We start from the raw sequence: 25,607 nt of genomic DNA, 5'->3' as shown, positions 1-25,607 counted from the left end.
CCACATGTGGTTGTACCTCTGTATGTTTACAAAATAGTGTAAATTTTAAAAGAGCATAGATTTTAAGATACTATTGGGAAAAAGTGCCAAAGGGCAGAAACATTGGGAATATGCCAAAAAAGATGTTAAAATGAGTCTATTCCCCACATTTGTTTTTTACGTTATATGCGTTATTCTTCAATTCCCTATTTAATATTTATATTCTAGTAGCACCCAGAGTTTCTAATCAGGACTGAGGCACCACTGAGACAGATGCTGTATATAAATACATACAAAGACATATTCCTTTCCCCAAAGTGCTCACAAGCTAAGAACTATTGGGGCAGAAGAGATGGGAATGATAGCAGAAAGAAAGAATTGTGCTGTAATGAAAGCCTGCTTATTGAAAGAAGGTACTCGTGTCATAGCCCATACCAAGTTTCCACAATATTGAGTTATATCAAGTGGCATTTTCTTCTCTTGAACTATCAGAAGAAAGGTGAGGGGTAGAGAAAAAGGGAAGGGTTAGGAATGCAGAAAATGGAGATGAAACTCAGTTCTTCAAGCAGGAAAATGAGGAACAGATTTAAGTGTAGAAAATATGAGCACTGGCCAAGAAACATAAAGGAAGACATACTCCTTGATCTGAGGAGTTTACAGTCTTAAAAAAAAAAAAAAAAACAGCCCTAGGAACATGTTAAGGACGCCAAGATAATGTAGATAACTATAGACCCTCGCAGGGCCTCCGAGCCTGGGCTCCAGCCTCAACTCAAATGTCCACACTGATATTTTGTAACCCAACAGCCCGGGATAGGTGCAGCCATGCTATGGGTCTTCTATTGCAGTGTGGGCATACCCAGTGAAAACAAAAAGATCAGGACAACGAGACCAAGCTATATTAAAGCAGCCGGGGAAAGACTACTGCATGTGTCTGTCTTAATTTGTCTTTTAAATCTGATGTCTTGCAATTGAAGAACAGTTGAAACTTAGATTTATTTAAATCAGTGAACTCAGCTATAGATTCTTATCTCTTATTACTCATTTCTTCCAGTGTTCTTCCACAATGCAATACCTTTTGTAGGGTTTGGATTCTTGGATAATGCAATTATGATTGCTGCGGTAAGTTTGTTTTTATGTCTCATTTTGATAAAGGAACTGTAGTGTCTCAGATTAAATACACATTTGTTATGATTTCCAGAAGACTTTTTTCTACCATGTTGCTAACCTCAGTCCCATTTTAGTACTTCCATTGGGAATATTTTCACATTTTATTTATTTATACAGAATATTTTCAAAAAAAAAATATATATATATATATATATTTTTTTTTTTTACTTTTCAGAATAGTGATGTTCATGTCTGAAGGGGCAAAATTAGAGCTGATTTTATTTTGGCTTGGTTTGAAAAGAACTTGCTTTTTTTTCCCTGCTCTTAAAGATCCATGCAGTGTGAGCAGTCTAATACACCTCTACCCCGATATAACACGAATTTGGATATAACGCGGTTTCACCTATAACGCGGTAAGATTTTTTGGCTCCCGAGGACAGCGTTATATCGAGGTAGAGGTGTATGTGAAGAATCCTTCATTCTGTTGACTGACACTGGCTTGTCGTGTGACATTAGACATGTCATGAAACATGTTTTACTTATAAAATGGTTATAATATATCCTAGCACGCAGGAGTGTTGTGATGCTTAATGTTTGTAAAGAATGTTCGTGACTTGCTGATAAATAGATACGCTGTAAATGCTGTTGCTTCTTTTTATTACAGTATTTTATTAATCTAGGTGGGTTTAATTGGAATAACACTTTCAAATATTTCTACCTAGTTCATAGATTCCATGGTCAGAAAAGATCATTGTGATAATCTAGTCTGAACATCTGTATAACATAGGCCATAGAACTTCCCCAAAATAATTCCTACAGGCAAAATAAACTAGTGGAGTGGGAACAGGAGTAGATGCCAAAAAAATCTATCTTCTAATCTTGTACATCAATGGACAAACACACTACTACACCCTTTTCTCTTCTTTAGTTGTGTAAACCCCTTAGGGGGTTGGGCATGCTACTTAATCACATTGTGTCATCTTCCTCATCTGACAGATAAAGCCCTAACTAGCTCATGTGGTGCTGAGTATTTATTATTTTGATTAGCATTTGAAGATGTAAAAGTGTTAGAATAATTATAACATGTATTAGTTTTACATTTGGTAATTAAAAGAGAATTAAAATAGGAAATTAGTGTGCTGAGATTGGGACTCTTGTTTTCTGATGTCCATTAGGTAGCCACTGTGAAACAAATATATAGTATGAAATGAATATAGGAGGTATTAAATATATGAAGCAGGGACCTGGATTTAAGGGAATGGGAAAGGCTGGAAGGAGATGTTTTGGTCAAGTAGAAGCTATGGTATTACCTACCTCTGTACTTCTAAATAACGAAGCAAGCAGCCATCAGTCTGTTATGTTAAGTATGAATGTTCTTAACTTATTGCTGACAATTAATGCCTCAAATAATGACAAGACAAACTTTTATTTTCAGGGAACCCAAATAGAATTATCGATTGGAGTTGTCCTGGGAATAACAACTATGGCAGGCAAGTAATATAAACACAATAATAAATGTAAACCAAAATGGCAGATTCCTTCAATCTAGACTGAAAATGAGCCACATGGATTTGAAGCAGCTGCTCTTTGTTCCATAATTGAATCTTGTTTATAGAGAAACAACTCTCAGTTGTTAAAAGTAAGTATTCCATCTACAGTAATGGAATTTTCAGCTGAAATAGCCTCCAAAGATATTGATATATTGCAGTTGTTGTGTTACTTTTTAAAAAAAAAAAAAAAAGTGGCATTTGTGTAGGAAAGCTGTAAACCACCAAGGGCCTGATTCTACAAGCTGCTATGTGCCTGCAACTCCAAATAAAGTACACAGGAGTTGAGGGAACTCACCTTGCAAAATCAGGCCCACAGTCTATAGCTCTTAAGTATGTTTAAATGATCTTGTCTGTTTACCAGTATTTGCAACATGTTATTTAAGTCTGTCATACTGTTTGAAAGAAGACTCTAAAGTTCCAATTGCAGAGAAAACGGCACTTAAATGCTGACATGAAAGTAGGGGTGACTTTGTCTTGTATAAATCCTAGATGTAATTCTTTTGCAAAATTCTGCTTTACTACAAAATTATCAAAAGTTATTTTTGTTTAACTCATTAACGGTAGCCAATGCCAGATGCTTCAGTGTTAATGAACAGAACATGGCAATTATTGAGTGATCCATCCCTTGTCATCCAGTCCCAGTTTCTGGCAATCAGAGGTTTAGAGACACCGAAGGCATGGGATTGTATCCCCAACCATCTTAGCTAATAGCCATTGATGGATCTGTCATCGATAAATTCAAGTAATTCTTTTTGAACCCAGTTATACTTTTGACCTTCACTGCATCCCCTGGCAAGGAGTTCCACACATTGACTGTGTCTCGAATGAAGAAGTACTTCCTTATGTTTAAACCTGCTGTCTGTTAATTTCATTGGGTGAACCCCTAGTTTTAGTATTTTGTGAAAGAGTAAATAACACTTCCCTGTTCACTTTCTCCACACCATTCATGATTTTATAGATCTCTATCATTTTGGAATGCAGAGTGTATAGTTTCTCCATCTGGGTGTTCTCCTCAAATACTAGTTAATAGGACATAGAATGAGTAGTTTCCTTGTCTGTTTTTAGGAAAATACACATTAGCAACAGGAATTTAGTTATAAATCCAATAGCATTAGCAGACCTTTTTGAATGACTTTCTTGACGTGGCTAGTATAGACCTAGAAAGAGTGCTCAGTTGGAAAATGTCAAACATAAAAGAGACACAAATGTGACTAAAAATAGTGCCATGCTCTGTAATTTTCCTTACTGAGTCCCTGTTAAAATGTGAAATACTGTATCGTCAAGAAAAACTGTTGATTGAGAAGGAAGTGGTGTCTGATTATGCCATGTTGATTTACTTGTTATTTGATTTTTGTGTGTGTGTGTGTGTGTGTGTGTGTGTGTGTGTGTGTGTGTGTGTGTGTATATTTATTTATTCATTTAACTGGGAAGAAAATCTAAGTTAATTAGAACTATCCTTAAGATTAGTTTGGCAATTTAAAGCTTTTTGTTCTGCTTGTCCATACAAGATTCAATATGCATGTTGGTATACACTGGCTGAATTACCAGTCTTAGAAATTTTTACACCAGATCTGAAAAAGCTGTGTCTAGGCATTGCCAATGGCATTTAGTAACAGACAGGCAAAGCCTAACAGGCGGTTTAGGCTTTATGGAGGCACTGTGGTGTCTTTAGTATTTTACAGTCCTCATGGAATGCTTTGTGACCACTCTGTGTTGGATAGACTTACAGCCTTTACATTGGCCAAGTGAGCTGTTGTTTGATTTAACGGATACCCCCAGCACCAAAATACATGTTATACCGACTGTCTGAATTATCTCCTTTATTTTTACTTCTGATATAAAGAAATAATAATATAAGTTTCGAAGGTGGAGTACTTCCTGTGGTTTACTTTCAGTGGTGTGTGTACTCTGCACATGTGGGACAGTGGCCCAGAAGGCAAGAGGAATTGGTTTGCCTTGGGTAGAATGACTTTTAATGTTAATTTAATTAAAAACAAATCTAACAACAAAAAAGTAAACCTGCTTGTGAGTTCTGCTCTTGCAACATAAGGGTTTTAAATTTCCATTTAAATTTAATTTAATGTTTAAATGGAAACATTACTCTTTCAGGCCTGTATAAAATATATTTTCTCAGAATAAGAGCTAGTCTACATGACCGTGCTACATCGGCACAGGTGCACCAATGCAGTTGTACCACTGTAGCGTGTCTCAAAGACTCGCTGTGCCTATGGGAGAGCGCTAGCCTGTCGGCATAATTACTCCACCTCAGTGAGAGGCGGAAGCTATGTCCATGGGATACCACTGCCTTTACTGGAATATCTGTCATACCTAGCTATACAACTTCTAGTGCGAGTGGTGCTGCTTCTGCTAACTGACTGGAAGCCTTTTTGTGTGACTCGGACTAAGGACTCCTAGCTCCTGTGTCAGATGTACAAAGTTGGCTGATGGCTATGGCCATTGTTAACTACAGTCTGAAAATTTGTTATGCCGTGTCCCAGGTCTGAGTGAATTTCCTGAATTTAATAAATTCAAGAAAATAAGTGCACCACCTATGATGTTAAAGCTCTGCTAGACCTACTGTTACAAATTGTGCTGCTAAAAGAAATCCGAGTGCAAGAGAAGAAACTTAATTCTGGATACTCATGCTATATATCTTAATTATTCTTTTGTCAGTGGGTTTTGTAAAATAATGCTTTTCTGTTTCTCAATCTTTCAGCTGCTGCTTTGGGAAATCTTGTTTCAGATTTAGCTGGACTTGGGTAAGTCTGGATTTTACTTGAAGTATGTTATTGCCTGATCTCAAAAAAACAAAACAAAAAGCCCTCACCCAACAAAGCTTAATATACTGTAGAAATCCCTTTGGGTGTTTCTAATTCTTGAAATGTGTATTAACAAACCAGATACCCATAAAGATACCAAAATAATTGCCCTTCTCTCCTTGTGTTGCTCAGAAATAAAGCTGCGTTCTTCGAATTACTGCACACGTGGCTCTCAATTATGGTGTTCATGTGCCCCAGCGCAGGAGTTTGGAACATTTTCAGTAGCAGTATTCAGGAGGGGGTTGCCCAGCATGCCCTCATGCCCCCATTCCCCAAGTACATAAAGGGCACAGTGATCCCAACTGCCACTCAGTTCCTTCTAACTGCCTCAGCCAATGAGTCAGAACAACTATGGGTGTATCTACACTGCAAAGAAAAAAAACCCAGGCCAACAAGTCTCATCACCCAGGTCAACTTGCAGGGCTCGCGGTACAGGGCCAAAAATAAAAGCTAAAAATTTCTGTGTGGGCTTTGAAACCCAGCGGAGAGGTGTGGGGGAGGCGAAGGGAGGGGTTGTGTCTTAGAGGCCCAGCTGGAGTGGGAAAGTCTACATTGCTATTTTTAGCTCCTTAATACAAGCCCAGGTTGGTTGACCTGGGCTCGGAGACTTGCTGGTGCGAGTTTGCTTCTTCCCACCACCCCTCGTGTAGTACGCAAAGTGTCCCTCTGTAACTATCTTATTATTTAGTAATTGGTCTGATAGTTGGGGGTTAATCTGTTTATAGTTACTTTGTTTATATTTGTGAGTATATTGGTTATCCTTTCAATTAGCTTGTTAGCAGTAGTTGTTTTTTAAAGGCAGCAGCTTATGGCAGAGCCCAGATCTCCAGGCTTCAAGCCACGTCTCTCCTGGGGTGGGATCATTCCTCTGACTGACACCTGCGATAGATGCCTTTACTGTCTAAATGAGGAACATGGCCACGCTGAGTGAGTGATTTTGCAAGTCCTTCAAGTAGCGCACGAAAAGTAGAGGCAGTCCAGACTTTTTCTTACGGAAAGGTCTATGAGATCTGTGTTGGATGTTCACAACTTACCTCTCCAGTGCTCCGGTCAGCAGAAATGTGACACCTAACGCAGGAGAAATTAAGACAAAAGAGACTCAGAGGAGTCCATCAGAGCAGCCAGGGACCCCTGCTGTCAGAGGACTAAGGCCAGGTCTACACTAGGAAATTAGGTTGGTATAACTACATCGCCCAGGGTTGTGAAAAATCCACATCCCTGAGCAACGCAGTTAAACTAGCCTAACTCCCTGGTATAGACCACGCTAAGTGGACGGGAGTATTCTCCATTTGACGTAACTACAGCCTCTTAGGAAGGTAGTTTAACTACCCTGACAGGAGAAGCCCTCCTGTTCACTGCAGCGTTTTAAATGTAGATTTGCTCTGAGTGACTCTTAAGGGCTGGTCTACACTAGAAAACTGGGATTGATCTGCCTATGTCGCTCAGGGTATGAACAATCCACACTGCCGAGCAATGTAGTTGAGCCAACCTAAGTCTCTGTATAGACAGTGCTTCCCTTCAATTTTTCCATTGATGTAACTACTGCCTCTTGTGGAGGTGGATTACATATGCTGACAGGAGAACCCCTTCCATTGGAGTAGGTAGCGTCTAACTGAAGTGCTACAGCTGTGCCACTGTAGCGTTTCAATTGTAGACAAGCCCAGGGGTGACATGGCACAGCTGTACTGCTGCAGCACTTCAGTGTAGACGCTGCCTACACTGACTGAAGGGGTTCTCCCATCGGCGTAGGTAATCTATCTCCCCAAGAGGCGGTAGCTAGTTTGATGGAAGAATTCTTCCGTTGACCTAGCACTGTCTTCACAGGGACTTAGGTCAGCTTAATAGCACTGCTCAGGGGTGTGGATGTTAAACTGACCTGCTTTTCTAGTGTAGGCCAGGTCTCCGTTTCACAGCACCGAATCTTGTCTCTGCGGCTGGGAGGGCAGAGGAGTTCTTCAAAGGAGCTGTTATGCCAGTGCTGAGAGTGCAGCGGAGCTCTGTCGTGCTGCAGCACAGCATAAAGCTGTGACAGAAATCTTCCTCTTCCTCTTCAGCTAAAAGATCTCAAAGGAAGAAGAATTCAGACAGTCACCTGTTTTCCTCCTCTTTGGCACAGGCTTCAGCAGCACTCTCCCTTTCAGCGTCAGAGTGGTCAGGACTGCAATCTTCTGCAGTGCTTCCCTCGTTGGCACAGCAGCTTTGATCAAAGCCCCTTCTGGGCAAGCGTTTCAGCTGCTGAGGAAGCTTCAAAGCAGGGAGAGGCATCTAGAACACCCTCACTGCAGAGACCTTTTTACAACTAAATTTGCAGTTCCAAAAGCTTCTTTTGTGTCTTTGCCAAACCTCAGGGTCACTCCAGATCCTAAATCACCAATCCTGGAAGTTCCCTGATCTTGGTACCAAACACATCCCTTCCTCAAAACGAAGCCAGGGTACCGCTAAAGAAAATTGCTTTGAACCAGCATGTTGATACAATTAAGGATTTAAGTCCCACTTAAATCCTTCCACCTCCTGTTATGGCTTCTGCATTAGAGGTTTCTTCATCCAAAGACTCTGACTCCTCTTCAGACTCTGACAGGAATCCTCCACCAAAAAGGAAATTGCACGAACGGAAAGAAAAAAGTCTTGGCAGACATATGGAAAAGACCTTCCTATTTAACCTGAGGATGCTAATTATTACTATGCTCCTTGATTCCCTCCACTTCTTTCCATATGGTCCACAACCATGGCCATATTTGTCCCTCATGGCCTCAATAGTTGCAATTTTGAGGAACAAGTTCTCCCACAGTATATGAAATCTATTCATGAGTCACCTACTACAAACTCTTATAATTCTGATCACTCTCCTCATGAACTTCAAGATGCAGAGGAACAACAAATTGTAAGTGATGGTGAAATACCAGCCCAACAGGACAATTCTTCTGATCTTCTTTCTTACCTGATGAAACCATTTCATAGGCTACACCACTTTCAGCTGATGATTTTTAAATCTTTGAGGAATCATTGAAGTATATGACAAAAACACTAGAAGTTACTATGGTGACAGTTCAGGAAAAACATAAACTTTTTGATATTCTGCAGTCAGCATCCCAAAGCAGGTTTGCACTACCTATTAATGAAGGAATATTGGATCCAACAAAAGATCTCTGGGCTACCTCTGTTTCCATTTCAGCTATTGCAAAACACGCTGATCATAGATATCAGGTGCCCTCCAGGATTTGAGTACCTTTACTGTCACATCATCATCTCGCTTCATCACCACTGGTGGTTGCTGCAGCCAATGAACGATCAAAACAGACTGGAAAATCTATCCCTAAGGAGGTTGGATTTTTTTTTAAAGAAAATTTACTCTTCAGCATTTTTACAGATCAGGATAGCAAATTATCAAATCATGCTAAATATGATTATGTCCAGTGGGTAGACTGTCGGAGTTTAAGGACAAATTGCGCTCAGAGTAGAGATGAGTTTAAAGCTATTTGTGAAGAAGAGCAGCTTATTGCTAAAACCTCTCTTTAAGCTACGTTAGATGCTGCTGATTTGAGTGCTTGTTCAGTGGCTACAGGTATCATGATGCAATGCTTACCATGGTTCTCTGCATCAGGTTTACCAAAAGAAGTGCAAGTGACAATTGAAGATTTGCCATTTGATGGTCAGAATCCATTCAGTACCAAGACATGAATCTCTGCATTAATTAAAAGACTCAAGTTGCACACTCAGGTCATTGGGTTTATATAATCCTTCTTTCAAAAAGAAATTAGTTTCATCCTCAGTTTTCATTCTCCAGATATAGGAATGCCCAATATCCTTCTTTTTCATATTCCTGACACCAAAGGCCCTTCTGAACAATCTAGAAAGAAATCTAGATATCAGAAGTAATAGTCAATTCCACTACCCTCTTCTAGAATTACTCAGTTGGGTCAGACACAAAGACATCAAATTTGATGCTGTTTTACTCCACCCTTTGGCTCCCATCTATTTTATTTCCTTGAGGCTTGGTAGCAATCACCACAGATTGATGGGTCCATTAAATAATCAAGGACGGTTATGCCAATTCAATTTCAATCCTTGCCTCCTTCCCACCACCCTTCCCAGTCCTTTTTCAGGGACCATTCTTATGCAAGTGCCATGCATCAGGAGATAGACGAAACTGCTCAAGCTTGGAGCAATAGAGTTAGTTCCTCAGCAGTATATGGGAAAAGGCTTCTCTTCTCCCTGTTTCCTCATATTAAAAAAGAAAGGTGACTTGCGTCCAATTCAAGATCTCAGGAACCTCAACAAATTCATTTGACGTGCGAAGTTCCACATAGTAGCTCTTGCTTCAGTTATCCCTGCGCTGGATCCCACAGATTGGTTCATTACCTTTGACTTATAGGACACTTATTTTCATGTATCAATACACCCAGCACACAGAAAGTATCTGTTTTGTGGCTCTGGGGCGTCATTACTAATTCAGAGTACTACTTTGGAATTTCATCAGTACAGAAGACATTGACAAAATTCCTGTCAGTAGTGCAGCCCATCTCCTCAGAGAAGGGTTGTATATTTACCATTACCTAGAAGACTGGCTTGTGTGGGGGAAGTGACGAACACTGGTCATAGTGGCAGCAAAGAAAGTGATTTGTTTATTTTCATTCCTGGGTTTAAGGATCAACTTTAAAAAGTCTACTCAGATTCCGTCACAATACATAGAGTTCATCAGAGTTCTCTTAGACTCAATAGCAGTGAGACATTCATCACGCCAGACAGATTTCAAATAATAAAAAAATCTGATTCTTCACATCCATACGTACCCTCAGACAACAATAAGGATATGCCTGGAGCTTCTAGGCCATATGACTTGTGTACATTTGTAACCCCATTTGCCAGGTTACATCTGGCTGTTTCAAGCATGGATCAAGTCTGTTTACAGACCAGCAATCCACACTAAGTCAATGAAAGTGCTAATCCTAGATCAAATTTTATTCTTGATGGAATGGTGGCTGATAAATGGAAATGTATGTGCAGGAATTCCATTTGCCCCTCTGATTGTATCCAAAACTTTGATAACATATGCATCCAAGATGGTCTGGGGAACACACGCAAATCAAGACCAGAGGCCATGAGTCTGAACGTATCTAGAATCCACAGTTCACATAAATGTATTTGAATGAAGGGTGGTAAGCTTAGCTTGCAAAGCATTTCTACCTGTCATAAAGAATTACTAAATCCAAATTCTCGTGGACAATTCCATAGCTGACTATTACTTAAACAGGCGGAGGCACGAGATCAGGCCTTCTTTGCCAAGAAGCCATAAAACTTTGGGACTGGTGCATTCAGAATCACATCAAACTGACAGCTCTTCATCTCCCAGAAAAGAAAAAACGGTCTAGTGGCCTCACTGAGCAGGAAAATGTACTTATCTCACAAATGGGAATTTAAAAAATGCAATACTAAACTTATTTTTTCAAGGGTGGGGACTTCCCCAGATAGACTTATTTCCATCAGTTCAAAATAGGAAATGTGTGATATTTTGCTCTTGAGCAGGAAAGAATCTGAAATCTCTAACAGACGATTCATGATTTCTTGGTCACACTGTTTGAGGTATGCTTTCTCTCCATTTCCACTAATTCCAAGAGTGTTAAATATGGCAAGAAAAGACTTGTTATACAGGTGGCTCCGGCTTGACCTTGCCAGTTTTGATTCTCAGATCAAATGCTACTGTCATCAGTTTATCATATCATCAAGTGATCACATTCAGAGTTCTGGAAGGCCTGTTATCATAGAATCACGGTCTGAGTCTCCACTCAAATCCAGCCTCTCTGCCTTTCACAGCCTGGATGATATCTGGATGTCCTCAACAGACAGCATTCTTCAGACATACAGAGCATTCTTCTTCAGAGTAGAAAATTATCCACTAGAGCTAAATACCCAGCCAAATGGAAACATTTTACTTTATGGGCAAGGTTTAAAGGTTATGCTCCATCTCAGTGTTCAGTTCCAATAATATTAGATTACCTCTTATCTTTAAAGCACTCAAGACTATTTATCTCTTCAATCCAAGTCCATTTGGCAGTGATATCTGTGTTTCATTCTCCAGAAGAGGGAGATACATTTTTTTTCCCTTATAAATCCGTGAATAGATTTATTAAACAGCTTGTTCCCATTTTTTTCCTTCTGTGAGAAAGATTGCTTCAATATAGGACTTAAATTTAGTGCTTTCTTCACTTATGGACATCTCCACTTTGAACCTTTATCAAATTGTCCAATTTATCTACTAACAGTGAAGGTAGCATTCCTGGTGCCAATTAACATCAGCTGGTAGAATAAGCATATTTCAAGCCATATGGATTAATCCTCCATACACATTTTTTCACATGGATAGAGTAACTGAGACTGCATCCATTTTTATTTCCAAACTACTATCAGATTTTCATATCAGTTAGTTCACGCATTTACCAGTTTTTCCCCACAAAAGCCTCATTCTTCACCTGCTGAATCTAAATTACGTATTTTAGATATGAGGTCCCTGTTATATTGCCTAGATAGCACCAGATCATTTCATAAAATGTCAAGATTTTTCATTGCTTATGATGATTAAATCAAAAGGGATGGCTATTTCATCACAAAGACTTTAAAAATGGGTATAGCCTGTCTTAGAACTGCTTATGATATTAACAAGAAGAGACATCTGTCAAGCATTCAAACCACTCCACCAGAGCATAAGCTTCATAGATAATGTGCTTAAGTCAGGTTCTAATATAGGAAATATATAGAACAGCTACCAGGTCTTCAGCTCATACATTTACGAAACATTATTCGTTAGTTACTGATTCAAGATTTGACCCCCATTTTGGTAGAGCTGTTCTGCAGTCTCTTTTCCGATCAGTCCTAGCTCTCACCTCTTACAGGTAACTGCTAGCTAATAACTATAAGTGGGCTCCACATGTGCAGTACCACGAAGAAGGAGGAATGGTTACTTACCTGATAGTAACTGTGGTTCTTTGAGATTTTCTGCACATGTGGATCCCATGACACACCCACCGGCCCCACAGCTTAGAGTCTTCTAAATGAGGATTCTGGATGGCAAAAGGAACTGAATAGTGATTGAAGTTACTGTGACCTTTGTGCCTTTGGAGGGGGCAGGAACACGAGGGCATGCAGGGCACATGTGTGATGTCTACTGGACACTGCTAGTGAAAATGTTCCAAACTCCTGTGCTGGGGCACATGGACCCCATAAGTAGAATCCACATGTGCAGAACGTCTTGAAGAACCGCAGTTACTATGAGGTAAGTAAATTCTTTATCTGTTTCTTACAGTAGCTGGAATTACGATATCTTTACTCACATTGATTTCTCTTCCCGTTTCGGAATGTATTTTAGCCTTTGCGCCATTCCGAAAATATAGCAAAGTAGCTAAAGTTTAGCTTTAAAAGTTTTGCTGTATCCATTAAAAGGTATATTCACATACCTTGCAGATGATAAATAGAATTTGCACCCGTTGTTGCAAACAGAACTTGCGTTCACAAAACCCATTCATTTCAATGTGTTCTGTATATGCAAATATGAAACAATTGCCTACTGGTAAGGCTTAGAATTGTGTTTGCACAAATGTTTGTACCTGCAAAATGTGGACCCATGTTTGTATGTATATATGTGTTTTTGTGCATGTCTAAGTGGAGACTCAGTAGAGAACCAGCTGAAAACTTGACCCTAAGGTTAGTTTATTAATGTTCAAGTTGCATTAATGTAATGAAATGGCCAGAAAGTGAAAAACTGTGTGCAGATAAGAGAAACATAACTAAAATGCCATAAATCCAACATTTTAATATTTTTCATGCTACGCTTTTTTTTAAAGCAGTTTCTTAAAAATTTCCTTGATCATCTCAGCATGACATACATTCTGTGCTAGAATATGAAGTTGCCACCAGCAGTGTGTCGGGTCAGTATTTGAGACTTTGGGCAAGATCTTTGGATAGCATCATGTGCTGTCTTAGCCCCAGTTAATTCAACACTGTCTCATTCTGGAAGAACAAAGCCCACAGTGAGAATCCTTTAGTGTTAGTATCTTCAAATAACTTTTCATATACAGGAAAAAATATGGAAGCTGTTATAAACTGTTCAGTCCTAATCTATAAACTTGACTTTGTTATAGTTTGAATAGACTTTGCATCCTTCAGTCCATCTAATGTAGTTTACTAGTGCGCCTAGACAGATGAACTGGAACATCCCAACAATCTGCTTCCAGGCAGGTTTGTTCAGCTGGCCTCCATCTTTGGAATACACTCCTTTTTATGGTGTTTATTTCCAGAGGACTTGTGCAACCTAGAGCCCCATAACTATTTTCTTTGAGGCTTATTTGTCAGGCCAAGTGCTTCCCAAACTCACTTCCACCACCTTTACTGTGTAGCAGCCCGCTATCTGCACCTAACCATAAAAGTGAGACTAACCTCCAGATAGATAAGTTGGTTAAAAGCAAAAAAACGTTCCTAACTTGCATCCCTCTTCAGTGGGATAACACTGCACTGATAATACCAAGTGTTTCCCAGCAAGTGGCTAAAGTTCCAGACAAGCTTTGGAATATTGCCAAAGCTTTCACTAGCGGTAACAGGCTTTTAGAATCTCTACATAGAGAATTTCATGGTAATAACAATTTTCCCTTGGAAAACTGAAAAACCTGAAGAGTTGCATATAAACTAGTAATTCTTTGGAATAACTTACCTGTATTGGGAGGGGCAATCTACAAATACAGTGCCTCATACGATTTTAATATATTTTGCAAGTATTAATGTGCCTTGAGAATTACAAAAGTGATAGAGTGGGTGAGGTAATATCTTTTATTGGACCAACTTCTGTTGGTGGAAGAGACAAGTTTTCAAGATCTGTATAAATATGGAAGCTTGTCTCTTTCACCAACAGAAGTTGGTCCAATAAAAGATATTACTTCACACAGCTTGTCTTTCTAGTATCCAGGGACCAATACAGCTATAATACTGCAAAAGGCTAAATAGATAGTTAACTCTGTGAAGAACTTTTCTCTGAAACCCTTATTTTTTCAGTTCCATTTAAAAAAAGGTAACTTTTGTTTGCCATGTAGTTACTTGTATGATAAGGGTTATGGTAAATATGCTGAACACTCAGAATTAAAATGGAATGTAACTTTTATTTTACAGTTGTACTGTTACATTTTAAGAAAAAGGTATATAAGAGGGGGAAAGATGTCTTTAGACTCCAGACTTGAGTAGTTATCAGTGGTAAATTAGTATGTGTGTGACTTTTCAGCTTTCTTTTCCATAGGAAAAAAACATATTGAACATTAATTTCTGCCTCAGCAACTGATTATTAAAGCAGAAATATACATGATATGATAGAATGTTCCATGAATAATTGTTGAGAGGGAAGCTCTTATGTACTGGATTTTTTTCTAGTACTGAAAAAGACATTGCTAAATGGTGAAATATTTTTTTCATAAATATTACTGTAAAATGTGCCAAACTACAATAATGTCCAGGACTTATTTCGTGAAGGTTTGGTTTTTTTGGAAGGCTTGACTAATTAGGGAGTGAATTAGTCAAAAGTATTCGCTTACCATATAAATATGAACTTTCAAGTCTGAATATTTTCTTCTATATGCCAAACTGGTGGGTTAGCAGTACAGCATGCAAGAAGAAAAACTTTTCAGTATAAGTTAGTACTACTTTTGCACAAGTAATTTAACTTCAGTTGTGCGTTACTCCAGCTAATATATTTTCAAATCCAAAAGCCTGAGTACTACTAACATGTGGCTCTTTTTTAGTCTTGCAGGCTATGTTGAAGCTCTGGCTTCGAGAATGGGCCTGTCAATTCCTGATCTGACACCCAAGCAAGCAGATATGTGGCAAACGCGTCTCAGTGCACACCTGGTAAATATATTTATGTATAGTTTGTGTGTACTTTTCACTGGTCATTAGCAGGGATGGGCAGAATCTTTTTTTTCCTCCCCCAAATATCAAATACTTAGCTTTTGGTATTTGGTAAATACTAAATATTGTTGTCAAGTTGAGGGGAAGCAGATCTGGGCCAGGGAGCTGGGGGGAGAGGGGAGGTAGATCTGGAGGAGTTTGGATGATTAGAGGCAGGCTGCAATAGAGATAGGGGTGGAAAATAGCCGCACAATCTGCATATGTCTGTGAACTCTGGCTGTGATGGTAAGATTAGGTGGGTAGTCAGTCAATGTGATGGGTGGCAGTACTTGTCCTTTAGAAAGTTTGGTATCTATATTCATTGTCCGTGTCAGACTTACTAAATGCTTTCTGGCAATATATCTGTAGTGTGTACAAAACTAATTCCAATCCTTAATTTATATATAAATCTGTATGTGAAAAAATACTTTCCTCTAAGTAAAATGTGCATGTTAAAGGAATATCCACTACCTAGACTTAGGATAGAAATCATTTTCAGAATTACTGGATATTCATCATCTTGCAGAGAGAAAATATTGGCTATTTTATTTTATTAAAAATTGAAGTATTTGATATTGACTCATTTAAAATGGGGGGAATTAATTGCCACAGAAATAAACTGACAAATTTCATTGTGATGAAATAAATGCTACAGCTACAAGATGAAGGAAATATCCCAGCAAGAGCTGAAAAAGTAATGTAGGAATAGTTTACCTTGGTGGAAATTAGGGTAAAAAAAATGACAGCATTTATCTAGGAAACGTAGTTATGGAGAGGTGTGTGTTTGTATGTAACACCACCAGCAGCAAAAGAAGCAATGAATTCTCTAGCCTTATGTACAGGTACCTAACGTTTTCAGTGGCACACTCGTCAGCCTCTAGCATTTAGGGTTTTCCTATGCTAATTGCTAATCCCAAATGTTAAAATTGTGAGAGTCTGACTCCTGGAACTTTAAACGAAGTTAACTGTAGAGCTACTCTACTGCTCTTCCGACGCATCTTTCTGTAAGATCTCATTCATTCACATAGATTCAGCTTCCATTCTCATGCTGATGACTCTCAAATCTGTTTTTCTGCTGTCTCCGTCTAGCCAATCTGGCTTTACAGCATCTCTCTTTGACACCATCTTCTAGGTCTCATACCATCAACTTAAACCTAACATGGCCAAAATTGAGCTCCCTATTTTTCCTCCCAAAACCTTCCCACTCAACCCTTATTTGTCACTTCACAATATGACCGTATTTTTTTTGCTCAAAGCTCTAACCTGCACATCACCTTTGACTTCTCCTTTGACCAAGATCTGTGGGCCCAAATCTTGTGGGTTCTTCCTCCATAACGTCTGTCAAATCTGACCTACTTCTTTGTGTACATGCAGCAAAATCTTACAGGCCCTCATCTCCCATTTTGATTACAATAACCTCCTCTTCTCTGGCCTCCCTGACACCTCCTTCACTCCCTCCCATTCCATTCAAAGTGCAGCTGCTAAGGTATCTTCCTTGCCTGTCATTATGACTATGCCACCCCTTTTTTGAATACCTCCACAGTTGTCATCTTCTCCATCACAAGAAATGAAAGTTCTTGGGCTCTCGTTCAAGACCCTTCACAGTACTGCCCCTCCCCCCCACTACTTATTCACACACTCTTCTTTTATTATGGTGTGTATCCAACTCTTTATGCCTTGCCACTGCCAGCCTTGTCCACTTGCATATATATATTCCTCTCCACCACTCTTTGTATGTTGCCTGACTTGGAGCAAAAAAACCCCAAAAAACATTGAATTAATTTGACATGTTACCCTGATTGCTGTCCTTGTGTGTTTATATCTTTTTTTGTCTTCCTATATTGTTAACACTTCATAACAGGGTTGGTTTCTAATTATGTGCTATTGCAGTGGCTAGCGTAATAGGACCTATTTCCTGATTGGGGGTGATACCACTGTGCAAATGTGTAGCAACTGGACTGTGAAAACCCTGGTAATTTCTCTCCATTTTTTTCCTTAGGGTAAAGCTATTGGAGTGACCATTGGCTGCCTTTTAGGAATGTTTCCTTTGTTCTTCTTTGGAGATGAAGAAAAAAAACTGGAAGAGAAAAATTAACCTTTTTACAATACAAATAAAAATGTAAACTAATGTACCTCAATTATTCAATTATGCTGTCAGAATATTTAGGAATTAACTGACAGTAGCAATGTATAGACTTGGGAACAAAACATTCAGCATGTTTTATGAGTACACTAATTTATTGTAGCTTTGTCTTATTCAGTACATCTTTTTATAAGATACCATTTAGCTTTTTATTTAATGTAAATTGTTGAAATGTTTTCACTTATAGTAGCAACTGACGTTTACCGATTCCCTCTCACCTTCATCCTGTAACAGGATTATTACTTAATTGCCTGCTCTGGATGTACTGTGCAGATTTTGGGTTTCTGTGGCTGCTGCCTAACTTGTAAATGCATGCCAAAAAGGGTCCTTTTGCTGCTGCTCAGGTCCTCCAATCCAGACTATCAATGGGGCCAGTTGGCGGGTGATTTGGAATGATGTCATTAAGCATTCTTGCAGTTTTTTCCTTTGAGCCACCATTTCATGTTGCCTCAGGATAGACCTGTTTCAGCTACCCCCCACGGTTTGGTTTGCACTCCTTCACAATTCTAGCTAATATTGCCTGCAAGCCATCCATTACACGCCATCACTTCTTGACGAGGTAAGTGTTTATAGTGGTGCCTTGTTACCAGGTTCTTCCTTCAGAGTTTATACACAGTCACCCATTTTTTTTCCTGAAGCAGTATTTTGAGAATCAAGTTTAAAGTTAGTTTGTGGAATATCCCTTCTTTCATCTAACCACCTACTCAAATAAGTTACAGCACCTACTTCCAGTAAGCATAACTTTCCTCTCTTTCTGAACTTTAACCAAACTCCAGGAATTCCAGCTGAGCCCCTAATGGAGTAATTATGTGCTACTGGCAACTGGATCAAAACAATAAAACTGTTTTGTACAGAATAGCAGATAGGTTGAGAAGAGCTGTAGACAAGGGAGGGATGTCTTAAGATGAAATTGGAAAAGGAGAGTTATATTTGAGGTGATGATACAGGAAGTCTCTTCCAGATGAGTGCACAGGACAAAAAATGAGGTTGCTCCCTTATTGTTTTGAACACTTTGTGCAAAGGGTATGAACCAGTGCTGTGTCCTGTCCAAGAAGGAAATAACTTGAAGATCGGTTTCAGTCAAATTAAATCAGATTTCAGTGTGCCAACTCTGGACACTTTCCAGATCTGCCAGTTCTACATGTTTCCCTGTAGACTACAGATTTTCAAACCATTATATGGATTTGTGGGGAAAACCTCAAATATATGGGAAATAGTCTCTGTTTGGTTGTCCTTTCCTATTCATCTGCATCATGGGGAAGGAGAGCCAATTGGAGCTGCTACACAACCTGATGGATAGTCTGGTCCTTCAGTCTGTGGAGCGCACAAGAACTCTGCTCCACTATCTATTAGCTGGGTAAGCAAAGGCTTGAGGGGTGGTGAAATGCTCAGCTCTTTGGTCTTAGAACTGGCTGGGGAGTTGCTGCTTCCTGCCAGCTCTGCAGGAGGACATGCTCCCCATGTCCCCTTGACCGCCCCCATCTGCCTACGTGCATTTGCCCTCCCATGAGTCTCTAGCCTGTGACATCACCCTACCCACTCTGGCCCCAGCTTCCCTCTTACCTTAGGAGTCTTCTGGGACGGACCCTGATGACTTGCCCCTCTCCTCCATAGGTCTTAATACGGTACCTGGCTGACTCCCTAGCTCTAGTCTTTAGGGACCTGCAAACAGGGAACCCATTGCCTCCCAAATCCCACAGAGTCCCACGGCCTTTAGAGGCAGGGACATAGCCTCCCAGGCACTGAGCTCTGCTGACTTCAATCATACTAGCCAGGAGTAGCTCTACCCAGTGGGTAGGGTGTCCATACCCACGTGATGGGAAACCCCCTGTTGCTGGCAAACTCCTCCTATGGGGGTGGAACTTTCTTCAGCAGCCAGGGCTGGAGCCAGTTGAGTTTAATGCCTGCAGAGCCAGGGTGTGGATTAGGCAGTGTCCCCCACTTGGCAGTCCCTCAAACACTGGAGATAGTAGGTAGCCAGTCCTCCCAAAGGCACATAGGTGTGGGAGGCCATTAGGGGGAGTAATGGGGAAGAAAGGAAAAGAATAGGGAATCATAGGCCTGGGATGTTTATCAGGAGGGATGGAACTTCCACGCTTGGAATCCCTATCCTTGCCCTGGGCTCTGTCTATGAACGGTGAAGTCTATGGTATGCTTTCCCTCCTCTTGTGTAATGTGGGAGCTCGCTTGGTAGAGGGTTTTGTGGGTGATGGGATGACTACATGGACTGAATTGGGTATGAGGTGCAAGGGTATGTTTGTGTATGTAATGGGTGAGTGAGATTGTTCAGCACAGGTGGGTGGAACATACATGGGTGTGTGAAGTGGGCAGGTGTGCATGTACAGTTGGAGGGTGTGGGGCTGCATGCATAGAATGAGTGGGTATTGTGTGTGTATGCAGAATGAGTGGAATGAATGCGGGGGTTGGTGGAGGATTGAGTTGTCTGGGTAGTATATGAGTAACGACGTTGGGTAGGAAGATGGGATGGAATGAAAGTGGGTATGAGATGAATGCTAGTTGAGATGTATGGAATGAATGTATGAAGTGGACATGAGTAGAACAAATGGACACGTATCTGAATTTATGCATATTTATGCATGTTCATGCAACTATAGCTAAATTAAAATCTACTGGGTTTTTTATTTGCAAATGTTTGCAGTATGGTTTCCTCATTTAGAAACTCAATCTGGTGGTCTCTCTCAATCTTTCTGTTGAAAGCTATCTTAAGATGAATGAGTGCTCATGTCAAAAATGCTTATCAGGTGGTTTCTCTGATAGTCAAGTTGGGAAAAAAAAATCAGTCTGGATTAGTGGATCTGATTTGCAGAATATAATTCACAGTTAAAACTAGACCTTTGTTTATTACTTTAGCTGTGAAGGCATTTATTGGAAAAGCAGATTTGTGGGTTTTTTCCTTTTTTTGCCTTATTAATTTTACTTATTTGCATCCCTGTATAACCTTTTATGTTTGTTGGTGAGTGATGAGTTATAGTTGCAATTACCATATTAAATATTTTTAATATTTCAGTATATGACCCATCTGTACTATAATCATAAATTCCTAATAGTTGCTTACAAAGAAGAGGATCCTCTCTATGTACAATATGGAAGAAGATACCAAAAGCAGGGTAGAGCTAGGGCACTTTATTTTGGCAGCTCTACATCCTTAGATGAGTTTTTCTAATCTGTGGAAAGATAGTAACAATTACCTTAAATCCCATGAAACTAAGTGTTTTGTTTGCTGTTGGAAAGACTTTATTATTGCAGCCCTTATTTGTTTAACATGTTTGATTAGCAGCTCGCCTCCTTGGTGGTAAATCCAATCTCCCTCTCGACCACTTCCAGAGGCCCTGCCACAGCAGTACCAGCCCTTTAATCCTAATGGATGAAGAAGGAACAAAGAAATACTGTCAACTTGTTAATAAGCTTTGAGATAGTACTGATAAAGCAGTGTCTCAAAATTGCACTTCCCAGAAAAAGATGACTTTTCATAAACTTTCTGTTAGTATCCCCTTAATATGTAGTATCAATTCAAATGTCCCTTGTTGTAGGATAGTATAATCTTCCTTCCAGTATAAATTTGCGTTTTCTGTGGTGCTTGGATGCTCTAAAATTGATCACCTAGTAGTAGTTGTCTTGCCTGGAAAGGACACTTTGATTTTCTTCCTCTGCATATGTATTCAGTTCGCAAGAAGCTTTTCTTCTTTTGACTACTGTTCTTTCCTATTTTTTTTCTTTACAAAGCTATAATTAGTCCCTTTTATTTTATTTTTTTTTTAAGATGGAGAATACATAAAATGCATTTTGGATAGCAGACAAATTAATATTTATCAAAGTGTAACATGTTGCTGAAGATAAGTACCATACTCTAATGTATGGTACTTTGCACAGAGTAGTTTCCGCAGTGTTTCCCATTACAATACTGGCATTGAAATTTTTAGGCAATACTCAAGCTTCTGTACTTCACTAACCGATTAAAATCGGAACACTAACTTCATTCTCATTATTTTTGAGAGCTTGCAAGAACAAATACGTAGCTACATTCAGCTGTTGTAGTAGTGGTCATTTAAAAATGACAATATTAAGTCCATGTACTATTGTTTATTACCTTGTGCATGTAAATTGAGTGCATTTTGTTGATACTGTATGGTAAACTATTGTTCTGCAACCAATGTTTTTAACAAAAAAAGATGAACTAAAAGATCTTCAAAGAAGTTAATGTGATTTTGTTTTAAAACTACTGAGCTGGCCAAGAAAAATTATAATGGGCAGGCAACACCGTGGTTGGAAATAGTCTTGGGTGTCTCAGACCAGCCGTGGACAGGGAGATCGTGAAGGTGACTCCCTACGTCTCCCAGGGTTTGGGAGAGGAATAGTTAATATTGTGGGTGAAATCCTGCCACCTTTGTCACCAGTGGGGAAGCTCTCACAGTTTTCAGTGGGGCTAGATGTCACCCTGTATGTGGGATGGCTCAACAAGGCTACAGGATTAACCCTTGTGTACCTCAGTAGTGAGAAAATAGGGGTTTGTGCCTATTCAGTATTGTGAATCTCTCAGCATGTGTTTTTAGTAAATGACCAATGGCAATCCTGAGTGCTCTGGCTCTGTTCTTAAAAACACAGATTTGAAAAGACCAAGCATATAACAAGAACTACCATGTTGTCCGTACAAGTTTTTTAAGAGACTTTGTTCTTACTCCATTCATTTATTTCTATCAGTTTTGTACTGTATGTAAAATGGGCCTTTAACATTAAAAACTTGGTAGACGTGAAATTGTTTATATTCTGAAATGGTATGTCTTTTATTGTAACTTTAAATTTCATTATCAGTATGTTTTTAACAAATGATTCAAGTGATTACTGTAGTTTGAGTTATTCCTTTTGCTTCCATTGCCCATGATAGATTCAGGGACATTTTTTAGAAATAACCAGCGAAGAACATACATTTGATAGTATGGTGTGTGCCAAACTGGGAAATATCTCTTATTTTTTATTAATATTGTGCATACGTCGGTGTGTTTATAATGCATTACTTGCTATGGGGTAAGATCAAAAGGGGTTGTTAGAGGAACCAAGCAGGAAAAGGAAAACAATCACCTAGATAAGGAATGTCCCAGCAAAACACAGTAGCCAGGTTATTAGCTGTAAAGAAGCGACTTATCTGGTGCCAATAAGGTTACACAGCTGCTTTGTCAAGGCTGATGAGAGCAAGAGAGAGAGAGAGAGAGCTCAAAAGACTTGGTCAGTTAAAGGATTTGCTCTGCTGAAAGAGATGGGGAGAGAGGATTGTCAGCAGACTGAGGCTGACAGGCTGATAGACTGAGAGGGTCTGTGAAGATGCGAACTGACTCTCAAAAGGGGGTCTGGAATAAGCGGGACCTACCTCAGCTTATGCATAGAAAGGTTGCGCTTTGGTAAGTCAGGATACATATAGGACACTTTTTTGCTTTAACCCCTTTTCCTAAATGCTGAGTTCCCTTCGGCAAATAAATATTACTTTGTTTTGAAGAAGCTGTTTCAGTGTCACTACAAACTTATTACATTACAGGCTCCTGAAGGAAGCGGGCTTACATGTGCCAACCCCAATTGGTGCCTCTCAGGTTAACGCAGCTGGTAAACGGGGCTGCAGCCCAGAGGTCAGTCTGAGTGGTAAGACTGCATGGTTCCACCCAGAATGAGGTGCTGGAAGCTAGGCCTGTCACCTGAGGGGAGCACTTAAGAGGGACTGAAAGGGCTCTAAAGCACCGCTCACCCTGTAACCGTGACACATGATCACCGAAACATATCTTCGTATTTGTGTCATTCATCGAATCATAGAAGATTAGGGTTGGAAGAGACCTCAGGAGGCCATCTAGTCCAATCCCTGTCTCAAAGCAGGACCAACCCCAACTAAATCATCCCAGCCAGGGCTTTGTCAAGCTGGGCCTTAAAAACCTCTAAGGATGGAGATTCCACCACCTCACTAGGTAACACATTCCAGTGCTTCACCACCCTCCTAGTGAAATAGTTTTTCCTAATATCCAACCTAGACCTCCCCCACTGCAACTTGAGACCATTGCTTCTTGTTCTGTCATCTGCCACCACTGAGAACAGCCGAGCTCCATCCTCTTTGGAACCCCCTTCAGGTAGTTGAAGGCTGCTATCAAACCCCCCTCACTCTTCTCTTCTGCAGACTAAATAACCCCAGTTCCCTCAGCCTCTCCTCTCCCCAGCCCCCTAATCGTTGTCATTGCCCTCCGCTTGACTCTCTCCAATTTGTCCACATCCTTTCTGTAGTGGGGGGCCCAAAACTGGACACAATACTCCAGATGTGGCCTCACCATTGCCAAATAGAGGAGAATAATCACCAGTCCAGCATGCCATTAGCCTTCTTGGCAACAAGGGCACACTGTTGACTCATATCCAGCTTCTCGTCTACTGTAATCCCCAGGTCCTTTTCTGCAGAACTGCTACTTAGCCAGTGAGTCACCAGCCTGTAGCAGGGCATGGGATTCTTCCGTCCTAAGTGCAGGACTCTGCACTTGTCCTTGTTGAACCTTGTTGCTGAGGGTGCAATCCATCCCATCATCCAGATCATTAATGAAGATGTTGAACAAAACTGGCCCCAGGACTCACCCCTGGGGCACTCCTCTTGATACCGGCTGCCAACTAGACATCAAGCCATTGATCACTACCTGTTGAGCCCGACGATCTAGCCAGCTTTCTATTCACCTTATAGTCCATTCATCCAATCCATACTTTAACTTCCTGGCAAGAATACTGTGGGATACTCTATCAAAATCTTTACTAAAGTCAAGATATATCACGTCCATCGCTTTCCCCATATCCACAAAGCCAATTATCTCATCATAGAAGGCAATCAGGTTGGTCAGGCATGACTTGCCCTTGGTGTGTCCATGTTGACTGTTCCTGATCACCTTGCTCTCCTCCAAGTGCTTCAAAATGGATTCCTTAAAGACCTGCTTCATGGATTTTTCCAGGGACTGAGGTGAGGCTGACCATGTGGGGTGTGGATAGGGGTCAGGGCAGTCAGGGGACAGGGAGCGGGGGGGGGGAGAGGTTGGCTGGGGGGGGTTCTGGGAGGGGGCAGTCAGGGGACAAGGAGCAGGGGGGTTGGATGGGTTGGGGATTCTGAGGGGGACAGTCAGGGGGCAGGAGGTGGGAGGGGGGCAGATAGGGGGCAGGGGCCAGGCTGTTTTGGGAGGCATAGCCTTCACTACCCGGCCCTCCATACAGTTTTGGAACCCAATGTGGCCCTCATGCCAAAAAGTTTGCCCACCCCTGCTGTAACACTTGCAAAAAAAAGCAAACATCATTCTGGGATGTATTAGCAGAAGTGTTGTAAGCAAGACGCAAGAAGTAATTCTGCTCTATTTCACAATGATTAGGCCTCAACTGGAGTATTGTGTCCCATTCGGGGCATCATATTTCAGGAAAGATGTGGACAAATTGGACAAAAAGTCCAGAGAAGAGCAACAGAATGATTAAAGCTCTAGAAAACATGACCTCTGAGGGAAGATTGAAAAAGTTGGGTTTGTTTAGTCTGCAGAAGAGAAGACTGAAGGGGGACATAAGTTTTCAAATACATATAAGGTTGTTATAAGGAGGAAGGAGAAAAATTGTTCTCCTTAACCTTTGAGGATAGGACAAGAAGCAATGGGCTTAAATTGCAGCAAGGGAGGTTTAGTTTGGACATTAGGAAAAACTTCCTAACTGTCAGGGTAGTTAAGCACTGGAATAAATTGCCTACGGGGGTTGTGGAATCTCCATCATTGGAAATTTTTAAGAGCAGGTTAGACAAACACCTGTCAGGGATGGTCTAGATAATACTTAATCCTGTTTTGAGTGCAAGGTACTGGACTAGATGGCCTTTCAAGGTCCCTTCCAGTCTTATGATTCTATGATTAAACTACTGAGTTTTATGTAATGCTTTAGCTACAGTGAACTTCTTTTGTGTTCCTTTACTAGACTGTCGTCCAGTCCTTGGGAGAAATGCCCATTAATATTCAGGCAAAATGCCCATTGAAATAAGCAATGCAGGAATTGGGCACTTAAATTATAACAGATTACCTTGATGCCTTTCATATGAGG

General features: G+C 40.3%; 1 protein-coding gene across 1 annotated transcript in view; it reads left to right on the top strand.

The window, feature by feature from the left end:
- The window catches only part of TMEM65 (transmembrane protein 65), a 60,962-nt gene extending 38,667 nt beyond the window's left edge, over positions 1-22,295 (top strand). Inside the window, exons 3-7 of the mRNA XM_026646351.1 lie at positions 1,031-1,098; positions 2,522-2,576; positions 5,353-5,395; positions 15,229-15,334; positions 17,373-22,295. Of these exons, the coding sequence (XP_026502136.1) occupies positions 1,031-1,098; positions 2,522-2,576; positions 5,353-5,395; positions 15,229-15,334; positions 17,373-17,468 (368 nt within the window). The 3' untranslated portion in view covers positions 17,469-22,295. The remainder of the gene's footprint in view (positions 1-1,030; positions 1,099-2,521; positions 2,577-5,352; positions 5,396-15,228; positions 15,335-17,372) is intronic.
- The last annotated feature ends 3,312 nt before the right edge of the window (positions 22,296-25,607 follow it).

Source organism: Terrapene carolina, unplaced genomic scaffold, assembly GCF_002925995.2.
Source record: "Terrapene carolina triunguis isolate 2854851 unplaced genomic scaffold, T_m_triunguis-2.0 Scaffold58, whole genome shotgun sequence".
In the NCBI taxonomy this organism is placed as follows: Eukaryota; Metazoa; Chordata; order Testudines; family Emydidae; genus Terrapene; species Terrapene triunguis.
Note: the sequence above shows the minus strand (reverse complement) of the source record. Positions and strands in the feature narration are given on the sequence as shown.